General features: G+C 32.4%; 2 protein-coding genes across 3 annotated transcripts; both read right to left on the bottom strand.

Annotated features, from left to right (window-relative positions):
* Positions 1–1,823: 1,823 nt before the first annotated feature.
* Positions 1,824–4,504, bottom strand: LOAG_05848. Of its 2 annotated transcripts, XM_020446989.1 has the most exons (7): positions 4,418–4,504; positions 3,654–3,775; positions 3,369–3,438; positions 3,134–3,224; positions 2,834–2,986; positions 2,388–2,479; positions 1,824–2,192 (listed from the first exon to the last, which is right to left on the bottom strand). In XM_020446989.1, exons 3-7 carry the CDS (start codon positions 3,414–3,416, stop codon positions 2,004–2,006), a joined length of 573 nt encoding a protein of 190 aa, XP_020306748.1. In that variant the 5' UTR covers positions 3,417–3,438; positions 3,654–3,775; positions 4,418–4,504; the 3' UTR covers positions 1,824–2,003. The 2 variants fall into 2 exon arrangements, with proteins under 2 accessions (XP_020306748.1, XP_003141433.1); XM_003141385.2 differs by lacking the exon at positions 3,369–3,438.
* A 3,050-nt stretch (positions 4,505–7,554) lies between these two features.
* Positions 7,555–17,586, bottom strand: LOAG_05847 (hypothetical protein; the record flags this gene model as incomplete). Its single annotated transcript, XM_020446988.1, has 19 exons — positions 17,564–17,586; positions 16,351–16,523; positions 15,453–15,664; positions 15,017–15,104; positions 14,513–14,680; positions 13,725–13,849; positions 13,528–13,624; positions 12,997–13,172; positions 12,242–12,470; positions 11,760–11,898; positions 11,500–11,646; positions 11,187–11,298; positions 10,688–10,795; positions 10,127–10,357; positions 9,547–9,702; positions 9,263–9,316; positions 8,659–8,903; positions 8,103–8,249; positions 7,555–7,922 (listed from the first exon to the last, which is right to left on the bottom strand). The coding sequence occupies exons 2-19, from the start codon at positions 16,474–16,476 to the stop codon at positions 7,555–7,557; spliced, it is 2,928 nt and encodes a 975-aa protein (XP_020302735.1). The 5' UTR covers positions 16,477–16,523; positions 17,564–17,586.

The following is a 17,586-nucleotide window of genomic DNA, read 5'->3' as shown; positions in this document are numbered from 1 at the left end:
AATAATAATAATAATAATAATAATAATAATAATAATAATAATAATAATAATAATAATAATAATAATAATAATAATAATAATAATAATAATAATAACAATAATAATAATAATAATAATAATAGTAGCAAGTTGTGATACTAATTACTTGATTCTCTAGTTAATTACAACCTTTTTTTTTAAATTAGATTTATCTCTAACTTATCGCAGCATTCGATGTTGCTCGTTACTTTAATTAAATGATAAAGCGAAGAAAAATAAATAAACGGCACCCGAAATATTCCTTCTTTATTTTTTTAATACAAACAAAAAATAATTGGGAAAGCAAAGAAAAATAAAATTTTGAAAATAATCTGAAATGATGCATGATCTTAAATTGATTATATCAGTAGAAATTGTGTCATGAAATCTAGCAAATCAACATTCTTCTTTTATTTGATTAATTGTATAATCATTAATTATGGCATTCATAATATAGGACAATCGGGACAATCGAACGTCCAATAAAATGGTTTATCCGATTTATTCCGTTTTAGAAAAAGCCTCCGTCTTCTTTTTGAATATTTTAAGGAATATAGAGGAAAAAAAGTTCACTTTGTTGCTTTAATTAGATAGTTGCTGTAATTGGATTTTAATTACAAGATCAAATGATAAATTATCAAATCGTATTAGATATTTTAACGTTTGATCATTTAACATAATATTGAATTTCAAGTTCGCCTTTACAACTATGAATATGCTATGCGTACATGACGGCTTGTTATATGTTGAAAAGTTGTACTTAATTTCAGTAATATAACTGAATCTAATACTTGAGACAAATCAAATCAAGAATAGGAATACTCATAAAAACACATACAAGCAATACAATTTCTGATTGCTCCTTTTCTTTCATATTCGTTTTCTTATAGAATCCCGGTTCCGATTTTGTTATCTAAAGAAGCATTAGGGAAATATCTAAATGTTTTAGAATAATAGCACTTATTGGATAGTTCATTTCCCTATTCTATCATCTGAATGATCTTTAGACTAATGACTATTCCAAAAGTTGATAAGCAATTTCATTAAATAATCCATTCATTTATTCGTTCATTTCAACAATTTCTATCATATACAGATCATTTCAGCGAGGGAAAAAATCCCGACCATATTTTGTCTTTATTTAATTTATCCACCAGTGACATTCCTTCTTCAAACTATACGAATCATTCATTCACTTGCTTTTTCGGTATATATCATGAATAAATTTGAAAAATTCAGCAAGACCACCATCGAAAGAATATTTCACCACACTATCCTCCTATTAGATAAGTATGGTTGAATATGTGTCGTATGTGTCAACCTGCCATATTTTTCTTTTTTTTTTGTCTGGTTCGTGGTTTTTTCGTCACAGTCAAACAGAAAAAATTTTTTGTATAAAGAAATGAGAAAGTTAGGATAGCGTAGCATTACCCTTTTGTTTGAGTTAATTTTCAGAAATTTGTTGCTTCACAAAAGGAATAAAAGTGAAATGTAGTATGATTTCCCGAACCTGTCTAATTCATTTCATAAAAATTTTCGTAAATATGCCCGAAATTAAGAAATCTTTTTGACCACATTGAACAGCAGCAACAACAGCAACATTCTCGACAACTGACAGAACGAAACAGTTTGAAAATAGGCAATATGAACCTGTTTAAAGGTGCTCAAATGTACGTCACATCCGGCGTTATAACGCTATTTCGTTGTAATTTCTGATTCTTTACAATATTCTTTGCAGTATATATATATGTATATATATATATATATATAATGATGTATATTGAAGACATATTAAATTTGAAAGCTATGATTCGTGTTACAGTAAGAAAACACAGATCAACTACGTTTTTAACCGATAAACAGTGTTTGCTGCAATATCTAAAGATTTAAGACCTGCCTATAGATGAAATTAAATTTTAACTTCCCATGCACTGTGGAATATCACATATACATCAATCAGTAACAGAATGACTATTTGCAAATATTCAAATCCCTGGTTGAAAACCAAAACCTGGAGGTTTTGGTGGTGTTGTAAGCGTCGTTAGGCCACTGATTGGCTCTGCAGCTGTACGACCACTTCGTGGACCAGGTTTTGGCCGTTTACCTGCTTTAAATTCATCCAAGATATCGCTGATATCCTTCGGTGTCAAATCTTCATAATAATCGTCATTGATCTAAACTACAAGTTATGAGCAAATTTTTGACATTCGAAATAAGATTCAATTCAAATGCAATTCACAAATAATTTGAAAGAGCGAAACGGCCACGAGAACTGTAGCTAAAAAAATTCAACCAGGATCTCGATGAGTCAATTGAATCACAGTATGTCCAGATTATTTATGTAAAATCTAGATACGACGAAACCTCACCTGAACCATAGGTGCATTAACACATGCACCAAGACATTCCACTTCGGCCAATGTGAATAAACCATCACTTGTTGTCTCACCAACTTTGATACCTGAAATAATCAATTCCTAGTCCCGTAAAGCATCATGAAAATGACTCATTTACTTCCATGAAATTAAATTTTCTACAAAATCCTACTTGTGTTACTTGCTAATCTATGAAGCTAATGAAGCTAAACACTGATAAAAATGATAATCTTTTAAAGTGCTAAATCTTGCTTCAGCACACAATTTATATAACTGGGACGATAAGTGAGGCATGAAATGCAACAGTTATGAAATACAGAATCCATAAAAAGTCGTTTCAAGTTGTAGAATAGACAATATAACAGCGAATTCTTTTCCAGCATCAATAACACAGACAAATGATTTATTATTGCGAGCAACCGATAAACTTGTTCCATTACCAAGTTTTTTAGTAATAGCTTCCATAATCGATTCAGCACCTCGAAGCATACATGGAGTTGTCCCACACACTTGCACAAAATTCTTCCCCATTGGTTTTCGATTAAACATTGAATAAAAAGTTGCCACTTCGTACACTCGCATTCGTGCAATTCCTAAGTAATAAAAGCGGATTCTTTTTTTTTTATAAGGTGAAAATTTTTATAAGGAAATCCAGAATCCACTAGAAATTTTAACACTTCAACTGCATTAAATCACAAATTCATCCTAAAGCATGAAGAATAGAACGAAAAAAGACAAACCCAAAATACGAGCAACTTCATGCATCGCCGAAATCGGTAACCATCCATGTTGCCGCTGTGCCAAATCTAACATGGGAATAAGTGCACCACACTAAAAGATAGCATTATGATGATATTATATTATGCTCTTATTATAAGTTACTCTGCAGCTACAGAAAAATAAATATTCAACCAACGGACTAATTAAAAGACAAAGATGACAAAAGATACGACAAATACGACAAAAGATGCTCACATATAACAATCCCCAAACATCAAACAATCGCACTAGCGTGAAAAGCATGCTTTCGCCTTACTTTAATTTTCTGAAACACTTATGCATCTTCAATTTTTCATTTGAATTACCATTTACTACGATATAAGGAAATTTTGGTGTCATCTAAGACTATAAAAAGCGTATTGAAACGACATTTGACGTCTCAGAATAAATTATTGAATGGCAGAGTAAAGATCGTTATCGGATGCAGTAAATGGTGATAATATTGATCACATCAAAAATAAGAAACAAACGAAAAACCACCTTATATTCTGGTGGATATTTTGAAACCATCACTTCTATACGCTTCATATTTTCTGGTGTGAACTTAAAAGGTGTCTTGCAGTTGTTAATTTCGCTGTCGCGATGTACAACCAAACTATCACCTGAAACAAATGATATTCAACTGCAACATTCTTCTCAATAACAACCCAATTAAGGAGAATTCAATACATGGCCATGGCTGATTTGTAATTCTTCTACAACCGACCGTAAATTATCTTTTCAAAGATGATTTTAAATACTGATAGTCTAAGCTTCTAATTTAATTCACACAAAAGTTAGGATAACGATAACCACTCGAACTGTTTGGTTATTTCCAACTACAATCTAGCGCTTTCTTGAACTTTATTGAAACCTTCACGATACATTCTGTCATGCATCAAGATAATGTAACGGCTCCTATATTTATAAACCAAGATCAGATGCAAGATTGGCTTTTTAAGAGGATTAGCTAATATATCCTACAAATTTGCGCCATATCTGCGGCAGCTATTCTCAGTGAAGTGAAACATGCTGAACGTGAAAAACAGCTTATAATGTAGGGATTTTTAGGATTAACCAATTGTATAATCAATATTAATGTCGTTAAATCTTTTCAAAGTCTAATTTCATACTTTTTCCTTTATTTCCCAAAGAACAGACTTGCTATTTATTTCCATATTTATGAAGATAAAATAAAATGATATCCACCTTCTCCATCAAAGAAAAAAAAGAACAAAAAACAAATTCCATCCAGAAATATTTACTTGACCATCGTTTTGGTAATGAAACGATACATCTCGCAACATATCGTCCAGAAATCACTTGCATTACTTTCTCCGACAAGGCTGAAATACTTAAATTCTATTCATTGCAGATATACAGAAAAGAATAATGATTACGGATCATTCTGCCAAAAAAAAAAAAGAAAAAAAGAATAGAAAAAGAAGTAACTCCTTCTTTCAAAGTGCATTAGCTATTAAATCAACGGTAAATGATGTTTACTTATCCATAAAAGTTCGACAGTATCAAATGATCTAAGAAAACGGATGGACGAAACAAATTTAATGCGTATCAATGTCAAACTTTTCCAAACATCTGCAAATATTGCTGAAATAAGCTGAAATGCTGCGCCCTGCTTAAAGTTTTACCATCATCAGAAGATCAGGAAGTATATCGAACGATCAGATAGTTTTGATGATTTCTTATCGCAAGTTATATTCGACCAAAATATAACACCAACAAATAGATCTAATTGGATTAAACTTACATACGCTCCGAATCCCAATAATTTCGAAGACATTTTATAAAAAAATATTTTACAAAAAAGCTTATGGTAGCTTTTGTTTCTGTACAAGTTTACAGTTAACTTACAAAAGAAACTTTTTATTTGTAAAAATACAGCACATGACAAATTAATTAAACATAACGGAAGAGAAAAACGAAAAAAAAACGATTTTTTCTAAACATTGATAAACGATCATTTATAGACAAATGTATTAATGAAATGGAAAAGATAACTGCAGCTTCCGCACTGATTTATTTATGAAATTGAAGTACATACATATTTTTCCTATTTTACTTTCCACTTCACTTATACCCACTGTTAATATATTTTTCTCAAAACTTCTATTCTACCTCAATTTATAACTTCTCATATCTTATTGCTTAATATAGTTATTTATGCATTTTTTTCTAAGAGATGCTAAGAAAGAAAAGAGGTTAAGATATAGAAATAAACATTCAGATCGTATATTTGGGATAGATCAAATCATTCAAGCAATTTAATTATCAAACAGAATTGACGAAGAAAGATTAAAGTGATAACATTTATCAGTTAAGCGATAAAGAAAGAATTTGAAAGATAAAGGATGGCAATATTGAGGACAAAAATTTATAGATAATGTGGGAATTTTCCTGATAAGCGCAAGAAATGAAACAATAAAAATCCTTCAATCTCACTGAATTAGCTAAAAGTGACGAATGACATATGCTATGTATTGAAAAGTTCTACAATATACATGCATAGATAAACTGTTATAAAAGGTATAAAACTGAAAATTATCAGTATTGCTGTGTATGAAATGCTGCTAAGAAACATACCAATGAGAATATGGATTAAATTAAGTATCAAAGTAGCTATTCAAATTTTGAATCAACGATTGGAAACAGTTAGAAGTATGAGAAAAAACGACAATTAGAAAAAACAGGTACTTGGCGTGAAATATTTTGGAATTAAAGAATTGCAGGTTAGCTTAAAATGTCTCAATAAATCCGAACAAAAAAAAACTCGTAGCAAATTTGAAGTGTATGCTAGCTTGATAAAGAGAAAATCAGGCTTAGAAAAGAAACCATGAGCACAATAAAATTAGCAATAAAAATTTGGTTTTGCAAAAATTAGATTAAAAGTTGATGAAAAAAGGCGAAATGATTTCAACAAACAAAGGTTATCGAGATGACAAAGAAAATTATTCATAGAAACAAAATATATGTTGTGCAGGTGAACCCGCGATATCTAATTTCATCGATACAGTCCCTGAATTGAAGCATCAAATATCACGGGATAACCTGCTTTTTCCTCTTCGCTTCTTGTCTTCTCTTTTTCCTTCCGTACTTCTGTAACATTTATCCATTTCGCAAAGTTCGCTCCAATATTGAAATATACTCGAAAAATCCAATTTAAAATGCATCTTACCAAAAAATCTAAATCAGTCTATATGAGCAAACATAATCAGCCATGCACAATTGAAAGAATGGAGAGTCTTGCTTAGTAATAAGCATCAAATCGTAAAAATGTAAGCAAACAAACTAAAATAATCACTTTTGCTTATTTCCTACTAAAAGAAAAAGGAAAACAATCGAAAACACTTTAAAATAAAGAAATTGTAAAACAAATGAGTTGCTCAGCTAAATCTGAAATAGATTCACCGAAAGACAATCCGATAAGAATGACTACACTCTCCAAGCTTCATTCTGAAGTGAACCCATATCCAATACTTTATATTTCAGAATTACAAATATTATATATCGGTTAATATTGAGTAACTAGAATCTTGAAAGCATGCCAAGTTAATGATTCGCTAATTCTACAGAAAGATAATGTTATCTCACTGTTTACTGGACTAAAACATTTGAATAGTTGAAAAAAAAAGAAAAACAAAACTGATCTGGCGCTAATAATTTATGGCGTTCATTCTAGCAGTTTGTCTTGCGTTGAAATTTGAGTCCGTTTGCAACAACATGAAATACGTACAACTCTGACTGACAAAAAAAGAGAAACTTTAACAAGGATGAGATAATGACATAAACAGAAAATTCAACGATAATATAAAAAGAAATAAATTAAGCCTTTTTAACCAGCGATATTTCAAAAAATTAGAAAATCATCATCGAATTATCGCAAAATTGATATTACTAAGTGCATACAAGTTCGACACTCATCTCTCTAACGCAGATTATGGCAAAAGAAAAAAAGAAAATTGAAAAAATATGAAGTAAAACGACCAGCACAAAATAAATCCAGAAATCCGGATGACTATAACGAAAGACATTATAACGGATAGAAATAATTTCAGGAAAAAAAGAAAAACTGTTATTAATTAAGCGTAGCAGTGCGGAATGAATCGAAACAGTAAAAATTGAAACTTTTTTAAAAAATATTCTGGAAAATTATGTGATTGCGATAAGAGACAAGTCAATCAAATCTCTTTCCTTATTGTTTCCTCCTCTGCAATTCTGCCACCTGAAAAAGCAAAAAACAAAAAGGAAAATGTATATCAAAATATACAAAGTTTTGCATACCGCCATATCTTTTGCCTCATAAGAGTATACTTTTTTAATCAGTATGTTATTTAACTCTATTTCATGAAATGAAGATTAAAAAATGCAGCTTAATTCATTTCAACTAATACAGATGAATAAATAATGAAAAACTCCAAAATATGTCATCCATGTCTAGCAAATAATTTTGAAAGTTCACACTTGCCTTTTCATTGTACAATCTTTCCTCTTCAGAATCTTCATCATCGGAATTGAAACTATCACTACCATGATAACTTTCCGAAAGCTGACCAGCATCTGCAGTCTCATCTGATGGAACTTGCATGACTGATGTACCAAAGAAAGTGCGAGGTTTTAAAGATGACGCCTGACACATCATCGTTTCATTTTCTTTATCGATGTGAAATTTGTGTTGCATATGAACATCCCGTGAACTAGCGCATATTTCAGAAGGGACCACATTTTCAGTTCTTAGATTACTTGCATGATTTGCTGAAATAAACTATTAAAAATAGATGAAATATTTATACAGTCATGTGCAAAAAAAAGAAGGGAACATTTCTAAATTATATCTAACATCCAATCTAACAAAAGATAAGACTAGGAATTTCTGGAAAATTGAACAGCGTTCAAATTTTAACGAAATATTGGCATTCATAAGCAACAACATACCACTATCAACAACTAAACTCCTCGTATCACTTAGACTATTCTGCAACCTGATCTTAGTGGAAATCAATGGAATTCGATTTGCAGCGACAGCAGCAGATGAGTAATTCATACCAACTGGACCAGCTGCAAATGGAAATTTTCGTTTCCCTAAAATGAACCTTCTCCAGCAATCATTCATTGATTAGCAAGCAAAACTGCAACAGTTAACGATTTGGTCACTTTCGTACAAGCTTCAAAAAATAGACACTCAAGCTTCTTGCCAGCTAATACAACTGCTTTAACTAATGGGAAAAAAAAGATCACCGGATCTCCAACAAATCCACCTTTTAAAACAAAATTTAAAAACAAGCTAAAGAGACGAGTAGCTTGTCCCTATATTTTGTAGATTTCAATTTATAAAGTATAAAATGAGGAATTTCTTTTAATTTTGACAAGAAACAAATTCAAAATAAAGTTGATGTGATGTGGTATTTACGTTAACATATTTTAAGCATCCCTATTTACAGAAGTGAAATAATTTCAGGGACAGTAGCATGTATGTAATTATTATTTTTACTTGACGAAATCATAGATTCCGAGATTTCCAAACCAGCAAGTCGTCGTATTTCATGATCCGCAACGCGTAAATTAGCTGAAAGTGCCTTGATTTGCTTCTCATAATTTACGCATCGTTCACGCCAGTGACCTTCGATAAGACCGCTTTGATAAGCAGAAAGGACGGATGTCGTCTGCAACGGCACTTGTAAGCGACAGAGTATTGCATGAGCGGTTAAATCTTCTGAATTTAGCGTAAAATAGTAACTTGTAACATCGGTTTTTTTCTAAAATTCTTGGAAATTAAGAAATAGCAAGTCTGCCATTTAACTAGTTAAAAAATACTAAACTTATCTACCTTAAATGTCTAAATCATTCAGAAATTCGATTTCAGTAAAGTTGTTAAAGCAATGCTAGTGAATTGAAAACAGTTAGTTAAATCCTTTCCGAATCTAAAAGGAAATTAGGATGGACATTTTAGATTTGCCACAACTTTTTTACGTAAATGAAATTCAAGTGAACTGATAAAACAATTTTTTTCTTGAACACAACAAAAACAACCACGAATTAATTTTTAATTTTGATTTTACCATTTGCGCCGAATCCATTGGTTTCAAAAAAAATACCCATTTTCCATTTGGCGTCTTCTTCTTTCTCTACTCCTTTGTAAAACATCCAATCTGAAAATGAACAGACAATTTCAAAATAATCGAATAGATTTCAACAATATCAATATTGCACTGATATACTAAAAAAAAATAAGTGAATCCAGGAAAACTATCGTCATTGCAGCATGGATAGCAAACATCTGAAAGAAAAATAATCCATCGAAGTATCATAATGAAAGATGCCACTTTCGCAGGCATAACAACAATCTTCGAAAAATTAATTCAGTCCTTTCAACACTAACCTCCTAATTTTTAATTCCGTAGGAAATGTGTCGAGAGATTCTTCGTCGTTATTTTCCGAATGTTTAATATTTTCACAGTTCTTGTAAGATACTTCTTGCGACCGATCCATTTTGGCACAAGAATTAAATGTATCGGTAATCAGCGCATCATCAGGTCTAAATTCAAAATCATAATTACAGCCTAATTATTCACCCTGATTTCATAAGAAAGCTGCACAAGTGTCTAGAAATCAGAGCGCATACCTCGATCAAAATGTAAACTGATTAACATTTGATGTGCATCACAGAAAGCTTTCATCTTTTATGACAAGCATTGCTAGTAAAGCTGTATTGGACTTTTTATTTCTTTCATCATATCAAAATATGACTGAGTCATCTGTACAATGACATAAAACTTTCTTTTACAAAATAACATGTTGATCCTTTTTATCAGACAATTTACAACCAAAAAATGCAACTCATATAAATTTATATAGTTGACACATAACAAGACATGACCAATTGCACTTCGATCAACTGATCGCAGGAATTGAAATATAATATTATACAAAGTTGTCCCCAGTGAAAAAAAAAAGCTCACTGTTGCTTTTCCGTTGTTGGTGTGAATTCTGAGCATTTCGCCAAAACAAACGGATTGAACTTGTTCCGCACTTTTTCAATACCAATCATCCCATAGCCACAGAATCCAGCCAACACGTAAATGATAACAGTGACAAATGGAAGCGAAGGGAAGAAAAAGTACACCAGAAATATAGGCAATAATTGATCATCCACGCTTAATGGCAGTTCGCAACCAGGAGCACTCAAAAAACTGGAAAAAATTCACGTTATTTTGCATTTTCAGATTCAATATTATTCATGGGACTAGTAAATCTACATAGAGGAAGAACGAAGAACTCCTGGAGCTCACAAACCAAGCTTCTAACGGAAAGTTTTGAAATAAGTACATAAACGCATCTCAATTATTTAATAAATTAGATGATTCATTGAAATCGGATTTTTATCTTTCTTTTCAAATAAAATTAATAGTGAAAAAAATCAGCTTAGTTCTTTGAAGTATCTTTTAAAAATTTAGGTTAATGGCGCCTTCTTCCTTCTCTACAGATATCAACTTATCATGAGGAAAATACTAGTTGTATACCTGTTGCCGATAGATGTTAGCCTCGAAAAAGTATCCGATTTCAAATCACGCATCATTCCATGCAACCATCCTGTCTGCCCTTCCATAATTGTTTTGTTTAGGGAACATCTGCATAAAGAAATAAAAAATATTTCGTGGTAATAAAGCAGAAGCTTTTAGCGATCTAAATTACGAGCTAATAAAGTTATTCTAACAATTTAAAAAGCAACTCGATAATAATGAGTGTTACTCCAAGTCATGATAAATCAAAAGTGCATATTTCCAGATACTCAGGTAACTTAGAGGAAATAATACAAGCTGAAAGGGTAGGCCAAAACAGTCAGGAATTTTGACCAGCGACAAGAATTGAGGAGAGCTGACATTCAGAACCCAAAAATGATTTTTTGTTGTACTAAAGTGAATGTGAACATGTAGCTGCTGCATTTTGGGTGATAGACTGCTTTATTGAAAATAAACTAGGCTACAAATTTATAAAATAATTAACAGGTAGAAAAGCAACCTCACGGAATCCAGAATAACTTTTTGTTCCGAAATAGTACCACTAAAAAAGCTGTAGTGAAGAAGTATTACAACTGAGACAAACGAGAGACTGGTAGTAATGCAAAATAGACCTGGAAGTAAGGTATTCTATAGCTTAAAAATTTCAATTTAATAATATTCATCTTCAAAGATCTAATAAAACGAAAAACTTTCTCATTTCAATCAACAATGCAAATATTAAACAAAAAAATTTTCGTTTGTGGGAAAAATAACTGGAAAAAAAAACTAAGGAAGAACAAAATGAAGAAAAATAAAGTATATGGATAGCATACTTCGCCAAAAGGAAGCCATTTGTGAGTAGGCGTTTTTCTTAGCATCATCACGACCAAATAATCCCATATGATCATCAGCGTGGTCCACAACAAGTGCTATTTGGTCTCGTTTTTTCGATCCATTTGAAGTTTCGATTGTCGTGTTATCTGAAAATTGTTTTACTCCAAATATATGACGCAAAAAGTGCTTTTCTTCCCACATGTTATGCTAAATTTGTGTTTAAGAGATTATAAAAAAGAGATCATAGAACATTTGTTACCTTTATCATATTTGCGAAAATAAAGAAATGCAAGCAAAAACACGATAAAAGTGGCCAAAACCGGACCATATAGATTTGCCGCACTTCTTACCGTGTGAAATCCGAAATAACAAACACCGGTGATACCATCCGTTTCAATCTAAACAACAAGAGATGAATACGAACAAATGTCCCTTTTCTTTCTGGATAGACCACCCGTCATGATGAATAGCAATGAACATCGCACAATAGAGTAATATTAATTAAGACAATTATCTAGACAGCGTCCCGCGAAGTAATAATGAGGAGCAATAAGCTTATCTATGTTAACGAATAAAGAACAAACCTATTGGGGTCAATATTTTGATAGTGACCCAAAGAAGTTTTTATGCGACATTGATTCAGTCAACTGAATTCTCTATATTTCAATCACTTTAATTTCAGTTTATATTTTCTCTCACTAAATTTTAAATTGATTATTAATACAACAAATGAATACTTACAGCATCTGTCCATAATGCAATTGTAGCCAGTGAACCAGCCGCCAAATAACAAATAAGAAAAAAGCAGCGCAAATTAAGGTGATTATGCTTATTCCATTTAATTGTTTGGTCAGAACTGAATTTTGGTCGACCGATTTGAATTGCTAATGCAATCAGTAACCAAAAGAAGCCAGATAATATCGCAGTATGTAAAAGCCAAAACTGAATGCTGCACCAATCTAATAAACCTCTGAAGAGTTTTTTAATCCTTTATTTACTAAATTTCTAAAGGTAGCATATGCCGATGATGAACACAGATGAACAGATAAATTTAACTGAAGGACTAAATAAGTTACATAGTAAATCTCTAACTCCGAAAACTAGGCATATTTAATGTTTAAGCAGCAACGATGAACAGGAACAGGAAGGAAGTCTGTAATTTTTTAAAAATAAGAACTTCAGTGATTCTTATTTATTGCTGATCTCACTAGATCTTAAAGGCTCATGACGTCTCAGAGGCCAAAGCTGTTCACTGCTCAATTCCGAAATCTTCAATTTCACAAATGAGCTCGCAGAGCAAGGATGATTTTCTCATCATAGACGCCCATATTAAGTTCGCTACCTATATATGTATATATATATATATATATATGTATATATATATATATATAAAGATTCAGTTAAGAATTGCCAAAGTATTTTTACATAATCTCATTCAATATGAAAATATGTTGTCTTATAACACAATATGTGGCTAAGTAAAACTGCTAAAATACCTTAAAACTTTTGCATCACGTCTTAACATATCGAAACACATTGCACGTTCTGCCACTCGATCAGCATAACTCAGTAACCATATGAACCAATGAACTGATGCACATAAAAGTGCATGGGTTAATGAATAAACGCAAAGATCACTCGTGAAGAGAAGTGAGAAGATGAACAAATAAAGCTGAAAGAGATGTCTTTTCAATGTAAAAGTAATTTCCTTCTTTTTAACATGGAGTCAAATTGCCAAAACCAATCCAGAACAGAAGATAAGTAATAGTTCCTCATTAATAATCAGTGCTCCTGAGAAGTGAGTATGCAAAAACGAACTAACTCTGGTTTCTCTGAAATCAGAGAGCTAATTGGTTGAAGAATTCAGTAGTCATAGCAAGATTTTACGAACTAAATACTATCATAAAAAGAAAATAATCTTTCGTGCTAAGTTACCGCTAAATAAAGCCTAGTGCATTTAAGCATGACTTGAGCTTCTGAAATTGCATGGTAAAAGAATTCTATCCAAGAAAATATTCAATCCTTACCGTACACACTAGACCACCAACAACAATAAATAAAGAAAAGGAGAAAATTAACGTCCTGAAACCATCGTATAACCACTTTGAGCTAATTAGAGGTGACCTATAAAAAATCATTACATGATATTAGATGTATGAATTGGATTTGTAGAAAACACATTTCCAAGAAAAAATACGCTTAAAAACTAAGGGTAATTGCATACCTGCACGGAAGATAACAATCATCGATAAGCGGTCGAGCCATTGGCTTACTATGACTTATTCCACCAACCAAAGGCCAGAGGCACTGCTTTAGTTCCATCTTTGAGGGTTCTTTGTCATAAGGCATCTAAATGGAAACAAAAACTGAATTGAATCTAATCCACTGTGACAGTTTCGGGATAATAAGTTTAAGTTACTACAAGTTACCTAGCGTAAGCCAATGTTTAGCATATAGAAAGTAATTTTTTTACCCCAAAATTTCAGGATCTGAGCAGAGTCCTGAAATTTTGGTCGCAGTTTCATAAAGCAATGCTGATGGAGTGGATTCACTTGCTTATCTTAACATTATAGCAAGAAGCAAGAAGACAATAGATCCCATCAAATTCCTTAACATTTCAAAAGTTAATTGTTAACTATCTAGCAATCGTACTAGTCAGATGTTTCGACAGTATGGCAAACATGTTCATTTTGAGATAAAAGGAATTATTATTTGCCACAGAAGACAAGTTTTAGAACATCAAAAACTTTACGTTTAATTTGCTATGCTGTTGCAAAGATCTATTGTGTTATTGGGGCACACAAACAAATAAAATTTAAAGCCAAAACTTTCAAAGACTTATCTACGGTAGTACAGTATTTAAGAAAAATCGTCTTACGAAATACGAAATTCTTTCAAAGAGAATTTTTGGTAAAGATCAACGAAGCAAACAATGCCATTTTAGCTATCTTTTTTTCTCATACAAACTACAGCTACATCGTACTTTCCAGTTTATAACGCTTTGTTATTTACCGTGCAAGACCCATCCGAAAAAATCCGTCTTCCGTTCTTCGCTTTGATCGTATCTGAACAGTTGACAAAACTAGGCCAGAGACCATTTTCCAAGAGGAAGTCACATTTTTCAACTGCTTGCTGACACATATCCTTCCGAAACACTTGCCATAATTCAATTTTGCCTGGCTGCAATTTGTCGGATAATTTCGGAATTTAGCAAAGTAATTGTGCGAAGCTACCAGTAGTAATATGATCTTTTAACTTCCTTCTTTACTTTAGAGTCCCTCTTTTAATATGAACGAATTCTCTCTTGGGCTTTAACTTGAAGTTTAGCTGATACGTATTCCGACAGAGTAGTATGGAAATAACAAAAGATACAAAACTATCTCGTCAATCAGCGCGAGATGGCCTGACCATGAATGGATCACTTACAACGAACCGACAACAGATGGCCTCTGTAAACTGTCAAATTAATTTCTTTTAATCTTTTATTAGCTGTATACGTTACGTAACAAAATATACCTTGTCCATTGAAACTTCGAAATACGCTCGATTAGAGCATGGCCTATACGCCACAGCACACAGCAAAGGCCCCAATACTGACCAACATCTACAAACCAGTTGCGAATTAATAGCAATATAGATTGGAAAGTGTCATATCCGATGAAATTTTTATAAGTCAGACAAGGAGTGTTTATAATATATAATGTTTTTTCTCTTCTTTTTTACGAAGGTAATCCGTTTTTTCTCTCCTCTCTTACCCTGCCAGCTTAGGATAGAAGCGCGTGAGATTGGACTCGAATAAAGCAGAACTGATTCTGATTAGATCAACCCATATAAAACCTTTTGGCTGTTTTCATAATACTCGCAATACCTTCATAAAATCTAGCTTTACCTTCGGCTTTACTTTTTGTAAGGCTTTCATAGAGGTGAATGTGCTATGAACAAGTAATCGTACCGAGGGAATTTGCAGAGAACTTCATATTTTGACAATGTAGCTATGACATTCGCAGTTTCAAAGGTATAATTGTAGCGGATGGGTATTCCAAAGCAAGTTTCTGTTGGAGATGGTGAAATGCATAATCCGGTAGTACGATTTACATATTCCAAGCGACACTCCTCATTACAAGCCCAATCAGAATGAATACAGTTCGCATGGTTATAAAATATCTGCAAAATGCGAATCTGATTTTGAATAGCGGTGATAGATACTAGAAATAAACTTCTAGTTTTCTTATCAGTAAATGAAGGATTTAGAGAAGTAAAATCTGACAATGATGATAGAATAACAAGAAAATTGAGAATAACGAAATAATAACAGGATAAGTAATAGACAAAGAATAAATAAAATAACTGCTTAATAAAGTGCTAAGAAGAAATCACAAACTAAAATATTGAAATTTTTATTGCAGCAAATAATTTTTCAAGCCACAAAAGTCAATCAAATCAAACTACCTCTTTATGTCGTGCATTTACTAAAATAAGATCTTCTGATTTCTAAAATTGCCTAAACCCCCTCTAAGTGATTTTACAATGTCGCTCATGAAACACTGCTTCAGCATATCAGCAGTCTTTTCGTGGTATGAGAGGGAGAATTTGTAATAGTTTCACTTTCCGAACAATATCCGTTTCAAAACCATACCTAAATACATCTCGTTCAGCACTACAACGTAACACGAGGAAACTAAGTCGGGATGCCGAAAGTTAAACAACTTTTGCCTTCACCAATTAACCCTAGTAAAGACAGAAATTGGTTAACTTTCGATTAGATATATGACTGGTAATTTAAAAAAATTACGGATTCCTATTATGGATGACTGGAAATTTAAGAAGAAAAATTATATATCATTTTGCACCTGTTTGATGTATTGTTCGCTATGACCCACGGCACGTCCAGTGCGTCCGGAATTCCCTTTAATGGCATAACATTGTGGAGGTTTATTCAGTACCACAAAGAAAAGTATGCACAAAAATAAACACATTTTTTCCGTGTATGGATAACCATATCGTTGCGCACAATTAGCACTTCCTGAAAAATCGAAAATTTTTTCCATGACAGAAGGTACAGAACGATTCAGCAACTGAAGAAATAATATGAACAAAAGAGTGGTACTGCTATAATTTGAATTCCTATTAAATTGCTGCGAAATCAATTCATTTTACTTGTTTAAATCAGACTAAATGGAATTAATTTGATCCATTTAAATTTCGAATAACTAGAGTTGGATTATTTTACACGTTTGGGTCATAGCTCCAACTTAAATTTCCATTAACTTAATCAAAACGAATTGATTTAACTGGTTAAAACTGCATTAAGTGAAAACTGAACTCAACTCGTTCAAATTCTCCAAGAATTATTGCAAAACCGATTTCAAACAGCATTTCCTTTCACTTTAATTACTGTAAATTAGTCTGACGCACTTGGACTTGAGAAAAAAAAAAGGATAAGACTACCTACCTTGTCCCATAGTGCCTTTGACTTCAACTAACACAAAACTCATCTTCTAAACCTCACGAAGATCTATCTTAGGGGGCGTGTACGATCACGTCAAGCTATTCATAAACGGTCAACAGCTCCCTCCTTCTTTTCTCATCTCATCAAATTCAAATCCTCCAATCGCACTCTACAATTCATCACCAGAAGTCTTGACCTCACTGACTCCTCCCCTACAGGAACACCACGAACGAAAGAAATCTCTGACGGAACAGGTCAACTAACCAAAAAACCGATGATATTGCGGAAGTAGACAGATATATGATTAAGCGGCCGGAAAAATACGCCGGAGATCGGATGGTAAGGTAATGTAAAGAAGCGAAAAAACAAAGATGTGTATAAATAAAAGTAAGAGATTAGGTCAAGACAATTTATGCATTAATGTAATTAATGAAGAAGGCTAAAGACAGCGGCAAAATTTTTTGAACTTTTCGGAGGCAAGGACGAACGAAACAAATATATATATATATAGTCGCCTATTACTTACTAATAAGAGTGGAAAATTTTTTGGAAGTTACATAGTGATAAAATTGAACGGATAAGTTGGAGAAATCAGACTTTTCGACAAAACTAACCACGAAGCTAATGTTGATCTTGT

This window comes from Loa loa, assembly GCF_000183805.2.
Source record: "Loa loa unplaced genomic scaffold supercont3.35, whole genome shotgun sequence".
In the NCBI taxonomy this organism is placed as follows: domain Eukaryota; kingdom Metazoa; phylum Nematoda; class Chromadorea; order Rhabditida; family Onchocercidae; genus Loa; species Loa loa.
This window is presented reverse-complemented; position numbering and strand designations above follow the sequence as displayed.